We start from the raw sequence: 17,410 nt of genomic DNA on the forward strand, positions 1-17,410 counted from the left end.
GCAATGTATTGCTCTTGTCCGCGAGTTGTTTTCCTGCAGAAGGTTATAAGGGACAGGCAGACCCTACCTCACCGAGCACGAGACGGGAGATGGTGATCTCCTGGGGGTCTGCCTGGCCCTAGCAGCAGATGTAGAAGCAGCATATCTGGGGCGTCATCAGCACATCTTCATGTGGAGACAATTTTTTTTGGGGAGTCACCACCTATTTTCTGGGTCAGGCTGTTGTTTGCCATGAACCCAACTCCTCCACTTGGGACCCCGGCTTCACGGCAGCTGACCGTTACAGATCTATTGGCAACATTATTTCTTAGGATTGTGAAGAACCAAAAACAAAACCAAACCCGTTGCCTTCGAGTCCATTCCGACTCACAGCGACCCCACGTGACAGAAAACTGCCCCATAGGGTTTCCAAGGCTGTCATCTTTATGGGAGCAGATCTCCAGGTCTTTCTGCTTTGGAGCCACTAGTGGGTTCAAACCACCAACCTTTGGGTTAGCAGCAGAGGGCTTAACCCCTGAGCGCCCAGGGCTCCTTCCAGCCATTTATACCAAAAACCCACTGCCGTTGAGTCGATTCCGACTCACAGCGACCCTATAGGACAAAACGGAACTGCCCCATAGGTTTTCCAGGGCTGTAATCTTTACAGAAGCTAACTGCCATGTCTGTCTCCAGTGGAGTGGCTGGGGGGTTTGAACCTTTTGGTTAGCAGCCAAGTGCTTAACCACTGTGCCAACAGGGCTCCTTTGAAGAAGAAAGAGGGGTGCTTATGCCTAAATTATAGGCCTGCCATTTTTGTAAACTCACGTAAAGGGACAAGCAAGATATTCCAGAGGTCCTCTTGCCTGGACATCTCAGTATCTAATCAACACCCCTGAATACGCAGTGAAATCAAGAACCGTGTAAGTAGACATCCAAAGCCTGGAAAGTTCCCTAGGAAGTGTTTTCAGTAGAATTCTATGCACTCAGAGGGTTAACATGTGCTATTTTACATACTGCAGATCCTAGCTTGACAGATGAAAACATTCATTGCTTCTAACTTTAAAAAAAAAAAAATGGTGCATTAGTCTTAACCCTTTGAGCATCCTATTAGCAGCAAGTCGCAATTCTCACAAAAAACCACATGTCGTCTCATTCAGCAAAGGTAGACCAGAACACACTTTCCATTCGGCCATCCAAGCATCAGCGCTAGATAAATCAGATGGAACCGTTGGACATAAATTTGGAAAATCTCAGAGTCTCAAAGGGTTAAGCTAGGGCTTCCAGTACGGGGGTCTCATTAAAAGGGCGAGTTGGGGGAGCGGACAGTCTCGGAGGAGCTTGGGGAGTAGTCTTCCGATTCCGAGTTGAGTTCCGGGGGAGCTGGCTGTGCCTTGTACCGGGCCCTCACATCCTGGTGGCGTCTTCGTCGGAAAACCTGCCTCTCCTTATCAAGAGCGGTGGTCTGGCAGGGGCATAAAATGAGAAAGAGGACAATTAGGCCGAGGGAAATGACACCATAAACCAGTCCTGGAGTTCGACGCCAAGCTGGGCCAAGGGAGCCACCCACGGGGGCGCTGTCTGCAGAGCGTCCAACAGTCACCACTGCTGGGGAGTTCTCTGCTCCTCACAGTCCCCATGGCTCAGCAGGCACAAGCCGCATGGATGGAGGTGGTGTGTCTGACCTGTCCCCAGCCCTACTAGATCTCCACTAGCTCCGTCTCTGTTCACCCTGGTCCAGCCAGACACCCACGTGTGTGCGCCAGTGGGAAGGCAGGCCCCATGTGCATTAGCATTCAGCTCAGGGCGGCTGTGTAATAAGGAAGAAAGGTGATGAAGCTGTCAGACAGGGAGACAGGGCCCCGAGCTCCCCCTGTTGTTTTAGCACCTCCTCATTCTCAATGATCTTATTATCTGTTGATGAGGCAGCCAGGCCGAATCCTGGGTTTAATGTTAATGAAACCAATGCCTGGAATTGAACACTGCTCTGAATGAAATTAAACCAAATGGAAAGTTTCCCTTGGAGTTCCCTTGCAACGCTCATTTTCCTCGTGGCCTGTGGCCACTTACAAGGCTGGAGTTGCATTGTGTAGGTCTCTACGCCTCACTTTTCCTGAGGAAACCTCAGAGGATGTCCAGGATGGGATATCTGGCCACAGCTCTGGAAGTTACTTTGACATCGGAATTGGGAACGGCATGACTTCACCCCAGATTTAATGGGTGAGGGGAGGACAGGCAGTCTTACAGAGAAGGCCTACATGGCGAGCAGAAAAATACAGAACACACGTAGAATACACAACTGAAGAAAAATATAGCAACACACATAAAAGCTAAAGGCATCCGCGTTTGAAAGTCCCTCTTTACAGGCTGTAGCCTGGAGGTTAGCCTGCTCTCTAAAAGGCTATTTTTCCTCTACAGGGATCTACGCCACCACTTGGCCTCCTGAAAATTTACTGTTAACTTCTTCAAAGAACAGAGATAAATTTGTAGTCAGCCTGGTCCGGGGAACAAAGTGATAACTCAGCCCCCTCACACGACTGCAGTACAGAGTTAGGGTCACCTCAGCTCTCAAACAGGGCTATCCGAGCTCCAAAATGAAGTAATAAAGAAAGAAAAGGAGACGGTGTGCAGAACGGGCAGAGGAAAGGGCTTCGTTGGGCCCAACCGACCTACTTTAAAAATAATCCCCACGCTGAACAGCAGTGTTACAAACCAATGAGAAAGGTAAAGTTTAAGGATTCACTTGTGTTTCTCTGGATTGTTAATACAATGATTCAATGGCTGTTCTGGGGAAACGCCACCTTTGATTCTTTCAAAAAATTCTTCTGGAATTTTTAAGGACGCTCCTATATACTTCTTGGTTCTTATATCCACCAGGTTTACGTTATTTCAGCATCATAAAATCCAAATTCCTAACTTTATTTAAAACACCGTAAGGTTACGACACATGGTATTTCGCTTTCAAAGCAAACTGAACACTTCTGTTTGTGGAGAGTTGAATGTTTGTGGAAAACAGACATTCTATTTAGTCTGACTCACATAAAACCATTCTGTCATTAATCCGAGAGTAATATAAACTCTTCTCCTCGTCCTAAAAATATTTCCATTTCTACCTTCTCCAGAGAGAGAAAAATGGCTATTAGCCATGGCAGAATTCTGACTAGTGAACGGACGCAGTCAGGTGGAAGGATAAGCATGCAGCCCTGTAGTGAGGGATTGGGAGTCCAGCCCGCCTTTGCTCCATTCTCTCCGTCGTTCAATAAAAGCAAGAATAATTCTCGCCCACCCTCACAGAATGGTGTATGTAAAATCGGCTTCTAAACAGATAAGACTGTGTAGCAATTTGATACAGGAAACCCTGGCAGCGTAGCGGTTAAGTGCCAAAAGGTTGGCGGTTTGAATCCACCAGGCACCCCTTGGAAATTCTATGGAGCAGTTCTACTCTGTCCTTACAGGGTCACCAGGATTCGGAATCAATGCAACGGGTTTGTTTTGTTTTAATTTGATATGATAACATTTTAAAATCAAGTGTAGGTCAAAAGACTGCTCCATAGGGTTCACAAGGCTGTGATCTTTCAGAAGCAGATGGCCAGGCCTGTCTTCCGAAGGCGCCTCTGGGTGGGTTTGAACCATCAACCTTTCGGTTAGCGCTCTAGTGCTAAACTGTTTGTGGACAATTAAGTAACTGTGGTCAGAAGAGATGAACCCTGGTCGTGCAACGGTCAAGCACTCAGCTGCTAGCCAAAAGGTTGGCAGTTTGAAACCACTGAGCAGCTCCTTGGGAGAAAGACCTGGCGATCTGCTCCTGTAAAGATTACAGCCTAGGAGACCCCATGGGGCAGTTCTGCTCTGTCCTGTAGGGCTGATATGAGTCAGAGTCGACTCCATGGCACTTAGCAATAACAACAACAGTTCTGAGTAGGCCTGGAGCAGCCACCCAGATCCTGGTACTGTGTGCAAAAAAACGAAAGCAAACCAAGGCCGTCGCCGTTGAGTTGATTCTGCCACCAGGGCTCCAGTGCTGCATGCAGCCTAAGACTAAAGCCACCACCAGACAGCAGAGCAGAGACGAACGAAACCAAGTCCCGACTGAGTGCTGAATTAGTCCATCATGAATGCCAGAGCTGCCTCTTGGACTTTTCATAGCCGGCAAACTAATGAAGGAGCCCTGATGGCGCAGTGGTTAAAGTGCTCAGCAAAGGTTGGCAGTTGGAACTCAGCAGCCGCTCCGCAAAGAAAGACACAGCAGGCTGCTTCTGAAAGAGTCCAGCCTAGGAACCCTATGGGGCAGTTCTCTGTCCTCTAGGGTCGCTAGGAGTCAGAACTGGCTCGGTGGCAGTGGGTATAAACTAACGAGTTTCCTTTTCGCTGAAGCCAGTTTGAGTTTTCCTCCTTTACAATCAAAGCAGCCCTAACGGATATCTCTCTGAATGGGCTTTAATCTTCTCACCTCTGTACCTTGGCTCAAGGTGTTCATCAACCTGAGATCACCTCTCCTCCTCTCTGCCCCCTTAGGTTTATCAACGCTCCAACAGTCGATCAGATTTCACCTCCTGCATCATCCCCGCCCCCTTCTTTTTCTTCTAGGCGTTTATTGTCTTGATCGAGCTTTCGGCACTTAATGGCACGTTGGCCTCTTTTGAGTGCACGTCTCCCGGAGAGCACATAAACTCCTCTACAGCAGAATCTGAAGCCCCTGCACTCCAGAGTGCCTAGCAGAGGCTGGTGTTATACTTCTTAGGCACATAATAAATGTTTCTTAATTAATACAGGATTAAATTATTTTAAATAATAGTTATATACTTTACTTTCTAAGTAACAGAAGAATAGAACCCAAACTAATTCCCTAACACGAAAGAGCAAGAAGTTAAAACTATTCATGTCCATATTTAAGTTTACAATTTATGTCCCATATATGATCAAATTATGCCAGGTAAAATTAATATCTTCATTAATTCTGCTCATGCATTTATCCATTCAATAAACATTTATCATAGCCCAATGTCTTATCACAGTGAGCACTGCCTTATAGAGTATCTTTAAAATTTTAATTGTGCCTATAAAATTATCTTGCCTCTAAAATTTGTGCAATTCATCTTTGATGACTGAAGTCTTTGGCCCACCACAGAGTTTGAGACACGGATGAATTCAGCAAAGATATGGGCTATCTGCCATTATATACTTTTTAAAAGGTATTATTAAAAAATATATATATAATCAAACTGATGATTTTCCCACACACAAAAAAAAAAGCATTTGAAACCTAATTTGTGCCCTGAAGTGCTGCATCCCAAATTTAAAGTCTGGGCCTGTTCCACATTTCTGAGTAGCAGCTTTCCTCTTTATCAATCACAAACACCCCAGAGGTCAAGGGTGTAAAAGTCAGGCTGTTGTCTTCAGGTATAGGCCTGATGCTCCACTGATATTTAAGGCTTCCTCGCAGATTTCTGATTTTATTTGTTATTTTGTTCACGCTCAGCTGCTTTGTTGGAACCAGCGTGAATGAGCCTCCAGCAGAATCCCTGAGCTTTCCCAGTAAGTCACTACTTCACTAAGAGAAGGTAGGAGGACCTGAAGCTCCATTATCACGTGCTGGTCTTCATCACCACAGGTTAGAGGTGAGCAAGAACCTCCTTGAAAGTCTGGACTTGACCATACAAACCCGCTGTCTTTGAGTCGATTTCGACTCATAGTGACCCTCTAGGCCAGAGTAGAGCTGCCCTACAGAGTTTCCAAGGAGCACTTCATGGATCTGAACTCCTGACCTTCTGGTTAGCAGCTGAACTCTTAACCACTATGCCACCAGGGTTTCCTGGACTTGACCAGTAATAAGCAAATGCGAAGCTCTAACGGAGTTGTTTAAAAAATACACAACAACTGCTATTCTGTGTGCTGGGATGTTGTCGTCAGGGGCTGTCACGGCGATTTTCAACTCACAGTGACCCCATGTGACAGAACAAAACTGCCCCATAGGGTTTCTTGGGCTGTGATCTTTACAAGAGCAGATCACCAGGTCTTTCTCCCACAGAGCCGCTGGGTGGGTTTGAACTGCCGACCTTTCCGCTAGCAGGCGAGCGCTTAACCACTGCACCACCAGGGCTGCTTCATTATTCTTATATTATTTACTTGAAAGTACTGGCTTGAAGCTTTTTGGATAATTTTAAGATCTTTGAGTAATTTTCAAACCGTAACACCTGAAGGATTCTCCCGCATGGAGTATTTTGGAATCCACTTGACGGCAACGGGTTTGGTTTTGGTTTTTGGGGGATTCATTTGCTTCAAAAAGCTGATGCTGTGGAGTTATACATTGTTAGCATCCCGTACTGTCAGACGTTAGTAAGCAGAACTTTAATTCCTCCTAAATGCGACTATGTAATGATCTTGCTGGGTGCTGTTGAGTCAATTTCTGACTCATAGTGCCCCCTTGTGAGACAGCAGAGTTGCCCCGTAGGGTTTCCTAGGCTGTAATCTTCATGGGAGCAGATCACCAGGTCTTTCTCCCATGGGGACCACTGGGTGGGTTCCAACCGCCAACCTTTTGGTTAGAAGCCGAGGGCTTCATTCACCATTGCGCCATTGGGCCTACTTTCTGTTACAATGCAATGACCCTATCCTCCATGTACCAAACTAGTCACTGTCGAGTTAATTCTGACTCGGGGGGGCCCAGTGTGTGTTACAGCAAACTGTGCTCCACATAGGACTCCCCGCTGCCACTTAGTTGGTTTTTCTTTTATGGTTAGGAAACGTGTCTAAACGCATTGCCGTCGAGTCGATTCCAACTCCTAACGACCTGGTAGGACAGAGTACAGCTGCCCCGCAGGGTTTCCAAGGCCGTCATCTTTATGGAAGCAGACTGCCAGAGTTTTCTCCCACGGAGAGGCTGGTGGGATCGAACAGTCTACCTTTCAGTTAGCAGCCGAGCACTTCACCACTGTGCTACCAGGGCTCCTCTTCCTAACCATGCTGAGCCCCAACTTCCTAGTCTGTAGACTGAGGGGCAGGGGCCTACATGTATGGTCCCCAGGGAAACTTCAACCTATAAAATTCCATGAATATGCTTAATATCACCATCAATGTACTCTAATGGGCTATGTTTCCTCTAAGCAAACAGGACCCCTTAGAGTCTAGGAATCAAAGTATTTCCGTTCTGCAATATGGGCAGATTTGCAAGGGATACCCCTCATCCGAGCTGCAAGGCGATGCTTTCTGTCAAGTCAGTAATTATTGGGTTTAAGTAGTTGCGTTTTTCAGAGCCAGAGACTGCTTTTCCTTTTTTGCTTTTCTTAATTTATCACTAGCCATCACAGACAGTCTTCATTTCATTAATAAGAGAACACTATTGTGCATTTTGCCTTTAGCGCATCCATCCATGACTCAGACCACCCAGGAGGCTGAGCCGGGATGCAGCTGTTGTGACACTAGTCTCAGGGACTCTTTCCTTGGCTCCCCTCACTCTCGGGCTGACTCACGAGCTGCTGGCCAGTTTGAAGACGTTCTGCTTGCTAGTAAAACTGAACTGAGTAGATTCCGACTCATAGCCACCCTAGAGGACAGAGTAGGACTGCCCCAGAATTTCCAAGGCTGTAATCTTTACAGAGGCGTCCTGGTGGTGCAGTGGTTAAGAGCTGGGCCGCTAACCAAAAGGTCAGCCGTTCGAATCCACCAGGCACTCCTTGGAAACCCTATGGGGCAGTTCTACTCTGTCCTATAGGGTCGCTACGAGTTGGACTTGATGGCAGTGGGTCTGGGTTTGGCAATCTTTACGGAAGCAGACTCTGCCAAATCTTTCTCCCACGGAGGAGCTAGTGGGTTTGCGTCACCAATCTTTTGGTTCACAGCCGAGCACTTAACCACCGCGCCACCAGGGCTCCAGATGAAGGAAATATCCACTCTCCTCACTGTGTTTGGCCTGTAGTCCTGCTTATGACGGTTCTGTTTCCGTTTGGCTTGAAGACCCTTTCGGCGTCTTGCCAAGAACCCCAGAGTATGTGGATACGTGGCATGGTATATCTCTAAATTAAGAGGACCATCAACATGGTCAAAGGCAGGCCTCCAGGGAATGAAGCGGAGAAGGCTGCCAAGCTCCGTTCTAGGTGTGACTCTCTCATCTTCCCCTCAGTCTCTCCGGTGGAGCTGGCCCCATGCTTTTCCACCGTTCCTTAAACACACACTTGTCCTGCTGACCTGGTTCTTAATAGAATCCCAGCTGGAGCTAGCTCTGCACTGGATTTCGGGTGGTCACCATCAGAGGGTTAATATGACAGCCGCTGGGCAGGGGGTGGGCTTAGGGTTCATGTGCTTCCTCTGCCCGAATAAAAAACCAGCTCCCATCAAGTCGAGTCCAACTCACGGTGACCCCACGAGTCAGAGTAGAACTGTGCTCCATAGGTTTTCAGTGGCTGATTTTTCAGAAGGAGATCACCAGGCCTTTCCTCTAAAGTGCCTCTGGGTGGATCTGAACCTCCAGCCCCTGATTTTCTTATTGTTTGTGGCTGTTAGCTGCTGTTGAGTCGGCCTCCAACTCATGCGGAACCCATGCACAGCAGGATCGAACTGTTGTGATCTGCATGGTTTTCACTGGCTAATTTTCAGAAGTAGTTCACCAGGCCTTTCTTCCTAGTCCATCTTCCTAGTCTGGAAGCTCTGTTGAAACCTGTCAGCAACATAACACCACACAAAGCCTCCACTGACAGATGGGTGGTGGCTGTGCGTAAGGTGCACTGGCAGAGAATCGAACCCGGGTCTCCCACGAGGAAGGTGAGAGCCCCACCACTGAACCACCAGCTAACTGAGCTGCCATTTTGTTTTTACTTCATCATAGTGGAGAACTAAAGAACAGCCACAGAAAGAGTTTGTCTTAAGAAAATCTATAAAAATTTAGAACTCACTAAGCAGGTAAGTCACAGGGCAATTACAAACAATGCTTTTAGCCTTCCCAAAATACTTACTCCTGGGTTGCTGTAAATGATTGCCCAAACTAACATAACTCAAATTCTTCAAAAACACATCTATCCCGAAAATCAAGGTGCCCTTCTTTGGAAAGTCTGTTCATTTTCTCATTAGTTCAGCAAACGTTTATCCAGGGCCTACTATGTGCCAGACAGTCTATTAGGCAGTGGAGATGCAGTTTCTAACAAGCCCAAGTTCCTGTCCTCATAGAATTTAAATTCTTATAAGTGATGCCTTTTAATTAAGACACATTTTCTCCCTAGAATAAGGGTCAAAAAACTTTTTTTCTGTGAAGGACCAGATAGTAAATATTTTAGGCTTTGCTCTGAAATCATTACTCAACCCTGCAGCTACAGGGGAAAAGCAGCCATGGGTAATTTGTCAACGAACAGATGTGGCCGTGTTCCAATAAAACTTTATTTACAACAACAGGTAGTGGGCTTGACTTGGATTGTAGTTTGCCAGCCCCTGGTCTAAAAATCCCAAACAAACCAGTTGCCATGGAGTTTATTCTAACTCATGGCAGCCAGATGTATGTCAGAGTAGAACTGTGCTTATAAGGTTCGCAACGGCTGATATTTCAGAAGTAGATTGCCAGGCCTTTCTTCCAAGGTGCTTTTGGGTAGACTCAAACCTCCAACCTTTCAGTTAGCAGCTGAGTATGTTAACCGTTTGTACGACCCATGACATTAACTCCTGCCCTAGAAGATAACATTTTAAACTTATTCTACGTTAAAATGTTTGGCTACAGCTTCTGTGTGCTGTCAGGTCGATACCGACTCATAGAGACCTTACAGGACAGAGTAGAACTTCCCCATAGGTCCAAGGTAGTAATGTTTACGGGAGCAGATTGCCAGGTCTTTTCTCTCACAGAGCCACTGGTGGGTTCCAACTGCCGCGCCGACCTTTTGACTGTGCCTGCAGGGCCCCTTTTCCTGCACACGGACATGCAAGAATGGCCGTATCATATCAGTGAGCATCACTGGGGAGTATTAGGAGCTACCCAAAGAATGGCAGGCATGGAATACAGAAAACAGTATTGGTGTTTCTAAACCAATAAAAGGGCAAGTGATTTTGAAGTAAGGGCAAAATAAAGATGATTCAATCAATACTGAATCACCGAAAATCTTAGGAAAATGTAGAACAGCCTCACTTCCATGATACTTATACCCAACAAGTAAGACTTGGCACAATTTCTCATTTCTAGTAATGAGTAAATTAAATTTTTAAAAAGGACACATATATGTTCTTGGAATCTTCGCTTAACGGGACTCTAAAAACAAAACGAAACCAGTGGGCAACGTGTTAAGATGGGCAGACTGGAACGCCACCCCATGTGGCTTTCGGTGACTGTTTATGGGACTGGACACGGCCATAGGAGGTACTGTTCATCTCTCAGACTCTTCGTCTAAAACTAGGCGCCCTGCTGGCGCAGTGGGTAAGTGCTCAGCTGCTAACCGCAAGGTCGGTGGTTTGAACCCGCCAGCTGCTCCTCAGGAGAAAGCTGTGGCAGTCTGCTTCCGTAAAGATTACAGCCCTGGAATCCCTGGGGGGCAGTTGTACTCTGGCTCACAGTGTCCCTGAGAGTCAGAATCAACTCGATGGCAACGGGTTTGGGTCTAATAACTCACTTGTTGGTACAGCTGCCAAACCAAACCTCACTACTTTCCTAAGACTTGGCTCTGTGATCACAGTTTGAGTGTGTGTGAAGTTTAAACCTGTTCTTTTTCTGTGTGTTAAACTCACCCCCCCCCCAAGCTTTCTGTTACAGAGGAAGTCTGGAGAGAGGGGTTTGTTTGCTCCATTGCTGGAACAGAGGCATCCGCCCTTCCAGCCTGCTCCAACGCTCAGTGGGAAGTGCCGAGGCAACGTGCAAGGGAACCTGTGTGCAAGCGTGCAACCTGCACGGCACTGCACTTTGCTGTGTGGGGTTTGGCTGCTGGCTGACGGGAGTCCCAGAGCCCTCCTCACCCCAAGCTATGGCTCTTCCCTGGTTTTCAAGCCTGCGCTGAGGAAGGTGCGGTGAGCCCACCTCACTCCTTTGAACAAGTGAGCCCGGCAGCATTTAACAGCTTTGCAAAGACTGCAGTGAGCCCACCTCACTCCTTTGAACAACCGAGCCCAGCAGCATTTAACAGCTTTGCAAAGACTGCAGTGAGCCCACCTCACTCCTTTGAACAACCGAGCCCAGCAGCATTTAACAGCTTTGCAAAGACCGCAGCAACCACCGCACTGCCTCATTGCTCACTATTTCTGGATGGTGCTGGAGTCCCATCGTGCCTGGGACTCGGCCTCCTTTTTGTCCCAGCTCACCTCTGCCTTTCTCTTATTTAGCATTCCTCACTTAGCCTTGTTTCGGAATTTGTTTCCTTTAATTGGGCTTCCCCGTTCTGGACGTTGCCCTGTTTGCGTGCTGAAGGCACGGGGGTCCTTCTCCCCGTCTGTGGCTATGGCACGTGCCAGGACGACAGCTTTACTTGAGAAATGCATCTTTGCAAGAGGACGCATTCCAGGAGGGGGAATGCTGCTGCTGTGCCGTCAAGTCGATTTTCAACTCACAGCCACCCCGTATGACAGAGTAGAACTGCCCCATAGGGTTTCCTCGCCTGTAATCTTTATGGGAGCAGATCCAGGTCTTTCTCCTGCAGAGCTGTTGGGTGGTTTGAACGACCAACCTTTAGGTTAGCAGCTAAGTGCTTAACTGTTGCACCACCAGGGCTGCTTTGGGGACAAATGCACCAGTATGTACATGCTCCCTGGTCACTCTGCAGCAGGGAAATCATGTGTCTTTGGGCCACAGAGTTGTGGAATGGCCCAGGGAGCGCCTTCCTGGGATGGCGTTCCCCTGGACTCTGGGTGGGGGGAGTAGGGTCTCCTGGATACAGGAAAAGCCAAGAGGAGGATGCTGCTATCCCCGACAGCTGGGGAGCTCCTCTCTGTTAACAGGCAGGAGAATGAAGGACAGAAAGAGGAAAATGGATGCCCACCATGTCTCTACAGTCACCAAAAGGCCAATTATGAGGGACCTCCAATTCTGGGCACCCTGAGGGGACAGTTTTCCATGCTATGTCTGCCCCACGCAAGCTGCTTTGCAAAAAGCAAGCATCTCCCAAGTGTTCAGCTTGGAGTGGCGAGAACAGCCAGGAGCACTTGTAAACAGCAATAGGGAGCGGGGACGCCAGCCCGTAATGACTGTTTATGTTAGAAGGTTCGCTGCTGCCACCACAGTTAGACAAACGCACCCACTTCCACGGAGATAAAAAGCCAGCATCTGCAATCAGCGAGGAGAGCGTGTTCGTTCTGGGGCTAAATGGCATTATAAAACTTCCTAATTAAGCATATACGCCGATCAGTTTTTAGCATCGTGATGCTGTTTAGCACAGCGCTGACCGTAAACACTGTTGTTATTGCCCCCAGCTGGAAAACAGAGCAGATTATGTGGGGAAGAAAAAAAAGAGATTATCTCCCATCTGCTCCTGCCCATTTTTCAAGGATGTGTTGGCTGATGGGAACCATCCAATGGTCTTTTTATACTCGGCTACAATTTATTAATTATTGCACTTGCTTGCTGTTTCTCCCACCCTTCATCCAGCTCACTTCTTCATTTAATTTCCTAGATCTTTTTTTTTTTTTTTGGTTTTTGAAATTAGATGAACTTATATATGTAATTTTTGTTGTCCAGATATGCACAACTGTAATTAGACGTACTTACGCCTATTTTTAATTGCATATCCACTTGACTCACGTATGCTGGGCTAATATGCCCGAGGTTAGGAGACATATAATTAAAAAAGGATGGAGCATGGAGTGATTTGACGTACATAAAGCATGAAACCAGGCAAAGCTAACCACGGTGGACAGCAGCGGGGTCCGTGTTGAGCCCTGGGGCATCCTGGCTGGAAGGACCTCAAGGTGGGGGGGTCCTGGGGTGCTGGGAATTCTCTGTGTCTGATCTGGGTACTGTGTACAGGGGCAGGTTCAGTTTGCAAAAATTCACTGAGATATGGTATGCATATGAGTGCATATGATAGGTGCCCTCTCCCGAATGCATATTATCCTTCAGTAAACAGTAAAAGACAGGTGGATCATCTTCCACATAGCAAGTCAGAAATGAGTCTGCACAAAGGCAAAACATGATTAATCCCCCTACCCCCAAAAAAAGAAGGTTGGAAACAAAGTTCTCTCTGCAGCTCTAAAGCTAACTTACTTAGGGCAATCAAAAGGTTGCTGCGTAACTGCTGCAGGCAGATTAGTCTAGAAGATACAAAAAAACACGTGAAACTGACTATAAACATTTCAGGGAAGTCGGGGCATCTTCCTGCTTCTTTAAACAGATTTGGGAATTGTCACGCCCTCGGTGTGTGTGGAGAGTTTGTGAAGCGGGCCCTCTACTGCTTCCTACGCCCTGGGTTTTGAGCGTCTAATTCTAGAGGAAAAGCTATAGAAAAGTAATAACTGGGGATTAAAATTACATATATACTAAAAACAAAACAAAACATTTTACTGTCCAGTTGATTCTGACTCCTGTGTGTGTGTGTGTGTATACAGTCAATCCATGGGGGATTGGGTCCAGGACCCCCCCACGGACACCAAAATCCACAGATGCCCAAGTCCTTTATATAAAATGGTGCAGTCTTTGCACATAACCTACGCACATCCTCCGTATGCTTTAAATCATCTCTAGATTACTTATAATACTTAATACAATGTAAATGCTATGTAAATAGCTGTTGCGCTGTATTGTTTAGGGAATAATGACAAAGCCTGTACATGTTCAGTACAGACGAAACCATCAACCATCATAGGCCTAACTACATAGTACACATCACCAACAATGTAACGTTTTTTTCCCCGAACATTTTCGATCTGTGGTTGGTGGAATCCTTGGATGTGGAACTCGCAGATATGGAGGGCTGACTGTACATATATACATATACACACAGGCACATATGTATTTATGCGTGTATGTGTGCGTATATATATAAACCCACTGCCATTGAGTCAACTCTGACTCATAGAGACCCTATAGGACGGAGTAGAACTGCCCCATAGAGTTTCTCCAAGGAGCGCCTGGTGGATTCGAACTGTCAACCTTTTGGTTAACAGCTGTAGCTCTTAACCACTACACCATCAGGGTCCCCATGTATACCTATGTGTATGTATATATATGTGTATGTATATAAAATTGTAGCAGTTTAATTCACAAAATGATGTCCAGCCAACCATTATATTACTGTGGACAGGTGCCAAGGCTCCATCATTTGGGGGAAACAAATGCCAAAACCACTAGAATTTTTCTCAGCCAGCACTAAGACATGGAGCTTCGCCTGGAGATAATTTCAGAAACACTCAGATGGAGCAGAAAATGCTCCCCAGGACTTCTTGGAGTGCATTTCTCAAACCAGCAAAAAGCCATGTTTGTGGTCAACTCAGAGAGACCCACGCAGTGCCCCTCGAAGGCAATGCTAGGGCCGCTGACTGAAACAGAAAACGGCTGGATAGAATTCTTCACCCAGTTTAAGGGAAAAAAAAAAATCAATACCTCCCCAAACCCCTTTTGCTTGAGCAGATAAGCCAGCTAAATTATCTGTCAGTTACAAAATATTGAAAAGGAAGTTCATGCAATAGCTAGTACACAGAGGGCTTTCCAGGGAGAGAAAGAGAACGATCAAAACAAAACAAAACGGAACAGGAGGGGTGGAGAACTGGAAAACACAAGCTTACCAACACACACAATGCATTCTATAGCTCACTGTACTTGAGGAGCGTCTACTGCTAAGGTCAATGCATTGCTTCATCCATCTAATAAGGTCAAGGCTGGGCGTGGTGGCTTTAAAATGACAGTATATACATCTACGGAACAGCCGTGAAGGGAGGTTGTTCTTCCGTTTGCGGAGGGCAGGAGAGCACAGGAAATGGTTGCTGCGATCAGCACGTCGGGGCTGAAGGCTTTGGCATGCCCACTACATATACTGTCCTTTTAACCAGAGGGAGAACTGATACTGAGCATGTGGGATGGAAAGGCAGCTAGCAAATGTCAGTGTGAACGATGGGCGGAAAAAAGGAATGAGGGGGGTGTGGCATCTCAATCAAGAGTCAAATGAAACCGATAAAGCAGCATATGGACTGGGTAACAAATCAGAAGCATGTTGATCTACTGAAGGACTGGTTAATGAAGACTGCCAGCACGTTGCCATGGAGACACTGACTTGAGCTGCACCATCTCATACCTTATCCAATACATTCCTGGTTGTTGGTAGTAGTCCAAAGACCCTGATCTCTTGATGGTAAACCCGTGGTCCAGCTGAGCAGAGAGAAATGGGGCAACTCAGTGGGTCGACATCGTGCTAAGGAATTACGACGCCCGACCAAGCTATTATTCGTTGTAGGGTGTATGTAGAGATAGTTACGGTACCATTTCTGCAGAGTAACTAGCTGACACCCTCGAACTGCACATTGAAAATAAACCTCAAGGAAAGACACTAATCCCTCGTGAATATCTCGAAGGGCAATTTGTTAGAGTAGACCTAGTTTGTCAGGCAAGCTTTTGAATGCACGTTTAATAATGATCTCTCAATTTCAAAAGCTACAAACACCTCTTCATATGCCACAGAATGGAAAACGCTTTACAATTTAATCAGGTACTGACATCAACTTTAGCCACCTAAGAGAAAGCAGATTGGGGCTCCTCCCCCCAAATAATACCCCACAAGGCTCAAATTTGAGGGCTTCTTAACTAGGAAATAAAAGATGAAAAGGGTCTGGTTTTGAAATCCCATCAATCACACGATTTCAATTCTTTAAGCATTCATCTTCAAAAGCAGGGCTATTCTTAAAGGTGAATCGTAACTGCATTTCTTAACTAAAAAGAACAGTATAAAACAGTGACTATATGGAAAAGTAAAATAAGACCCCAAATATTTTTCACTGTCTATTGGAAGTGCATATGTAGGGTTAAGCTCTTATGATTAACACACGGCACCGTGAACACGAGACAGGATACGCTCTCGAGGTTGTCCCTCCTAAAATAAGACGTTAGCCTTCGGCTATCTGGGAATAGCAGATTCGGTCCCAAATCCTGAAAGCAAGCATCACGCTGCATGCCGTCCCCAGATGGCCTGGCAGAGGAAGCCACGGGCACATCTCTTCTTTAGAAAGAAGCTCCGGGGCGCCTTCAGGTGTGCTGCGGGTGCAAAACCCACAACAGCTTCTTGTGAACTGAAAGGCGTTTCAAAAACACGCCTTTAAACGAGGCAGTTAAACTAAGAACTGCTTGGAGGATTGGACGATTATAAACTCGGCTATCCCAGCGTTCAGAACAGCAATGTGAGATTTTAATCTTTTTTTTTTTTTTTTTCAAGTACATTTCTTTTTATTTAGAAAATATCCAAGTACAATCGCTGGTAGGAACGGGTTTCATTCCGCCCAGAGAGCTACTCAGTAACTGGTTCTCTACTGCCATCTGCAGGCCGAGTGTCATATCGCACAGCACAGGGCCCCAGGCTGCGACCGTGCAGAGGCTTCCCTTCAGAATTAAGCTTCCCAGCATCACCGTTATTTGCAGGCTGATTAGTATGGATTTGTTCAATTAGTCCGAAATGCTCCATTTGCATGAGAAATATGCAAAAGAAGAGCTTTAAAGCATTAGGAAAATTATTGGTTAAAATAATATACAGCATTAAATGAGGGAAAATAAATTGGATCTGACATCTTTGTCATCGGTTCTTCATCAAGCTGAGCAAATCTAATAATACCTTCCTCTCCTCCCGGAGCCCTCCGAAAGTCCACTGTTAAAATGTCATCTCTAATTCCATCTTATGTCATAAACTGCATTTTAATAACCTTTTGTTTCCCTTTCTCTGTTCTTCTGTGTGGGTTTTTTTTTTTTTTAAATCCCTCAACTCCTGGGAAAGGTATTCTGAGGACAATGGAGCTTTCCTGAGAGGCAGAAGGCTGCAGTTATAAGCACGGCTGTGGGCTCCCACAGAACCACACTGCCTGACCTAAATGTCAGGACACTTCTGCTCCTTTTCCAAACGCTAGTGACCCTGTGAGCCTCCAGTTGGTAATTACTCTCCTAGCCCAGTCGAGGCCCCCCTGCAACCTTCGCACAGAGTGATGCTCTGTCCTTTCCTTGCTCTTAGGAATGCAGAGGGTGGGAAGCAGACAAGGGAAGGCGGTCACCGTGAACCAGAAACGCTGAGGTCCAGAGCCACAGGAACAAGCTAAATTACACTCATGTCGTAAGTTACACGTGAGAAGAGTGTTAACACAGTTGGTTCTCTTTACCCTTTGTCACTCTAAGAAAACAGTGTCACAAATTCCCTTATAAGCATTATTTATCTACAACAAGGAGTTAGGTTTCTATGTAGGGAAGGAGAAGTATCAGTTGAACTATAGACTCATCATTTAATTACTGATTTCCTGAAAAATGAATTGACACGACATTATATAATATAAACATACATATATATATATACATGTA

General features: G+C 46.2%; 1 protein-coding gene across 1 annotated transcript in view; it reads right to left on the minus strand.

The window, feature by feature from the left end:
- Window positions 1–919: 919 nt before the first annotated feature.
- Window positions 920–17,410, minus strand: part of LOC101353945 (serine/threonine-protein kinase DCLK1) — a 96,432-nt gene continuing 79,941 nt past the window's right edge. The window contains exon 13 of the mRNA XM_023740360.1: window positions 920–1,441. Coding sequence (XP_023596128.1) covers window positions 1,277–1,441 — 165 coding nt within the window. The 3' untranslated portion in view covers window positions 920–1,276. The remainder of the gene's footprint in view (window positions 1,442–17,410) is intronic.

The sequence above is a fragment of the Trichechus manatus genome, unplaced genomic scaffold, assembly GCF_000243295.1.
Source record: "Trichechus manatus latirostris isolate Lorelei unplaced genomic scaffold, TriManLat1.0 scaffold00153, whole genome shotgun sequence".
Classification (NCBI taxonomy): domain Eukaryota; kingdom Metazoa; phylum Chordata; class Mammalia; order Sirenia; family Trichechidae; genus Trichechus; species Trichechus manatus.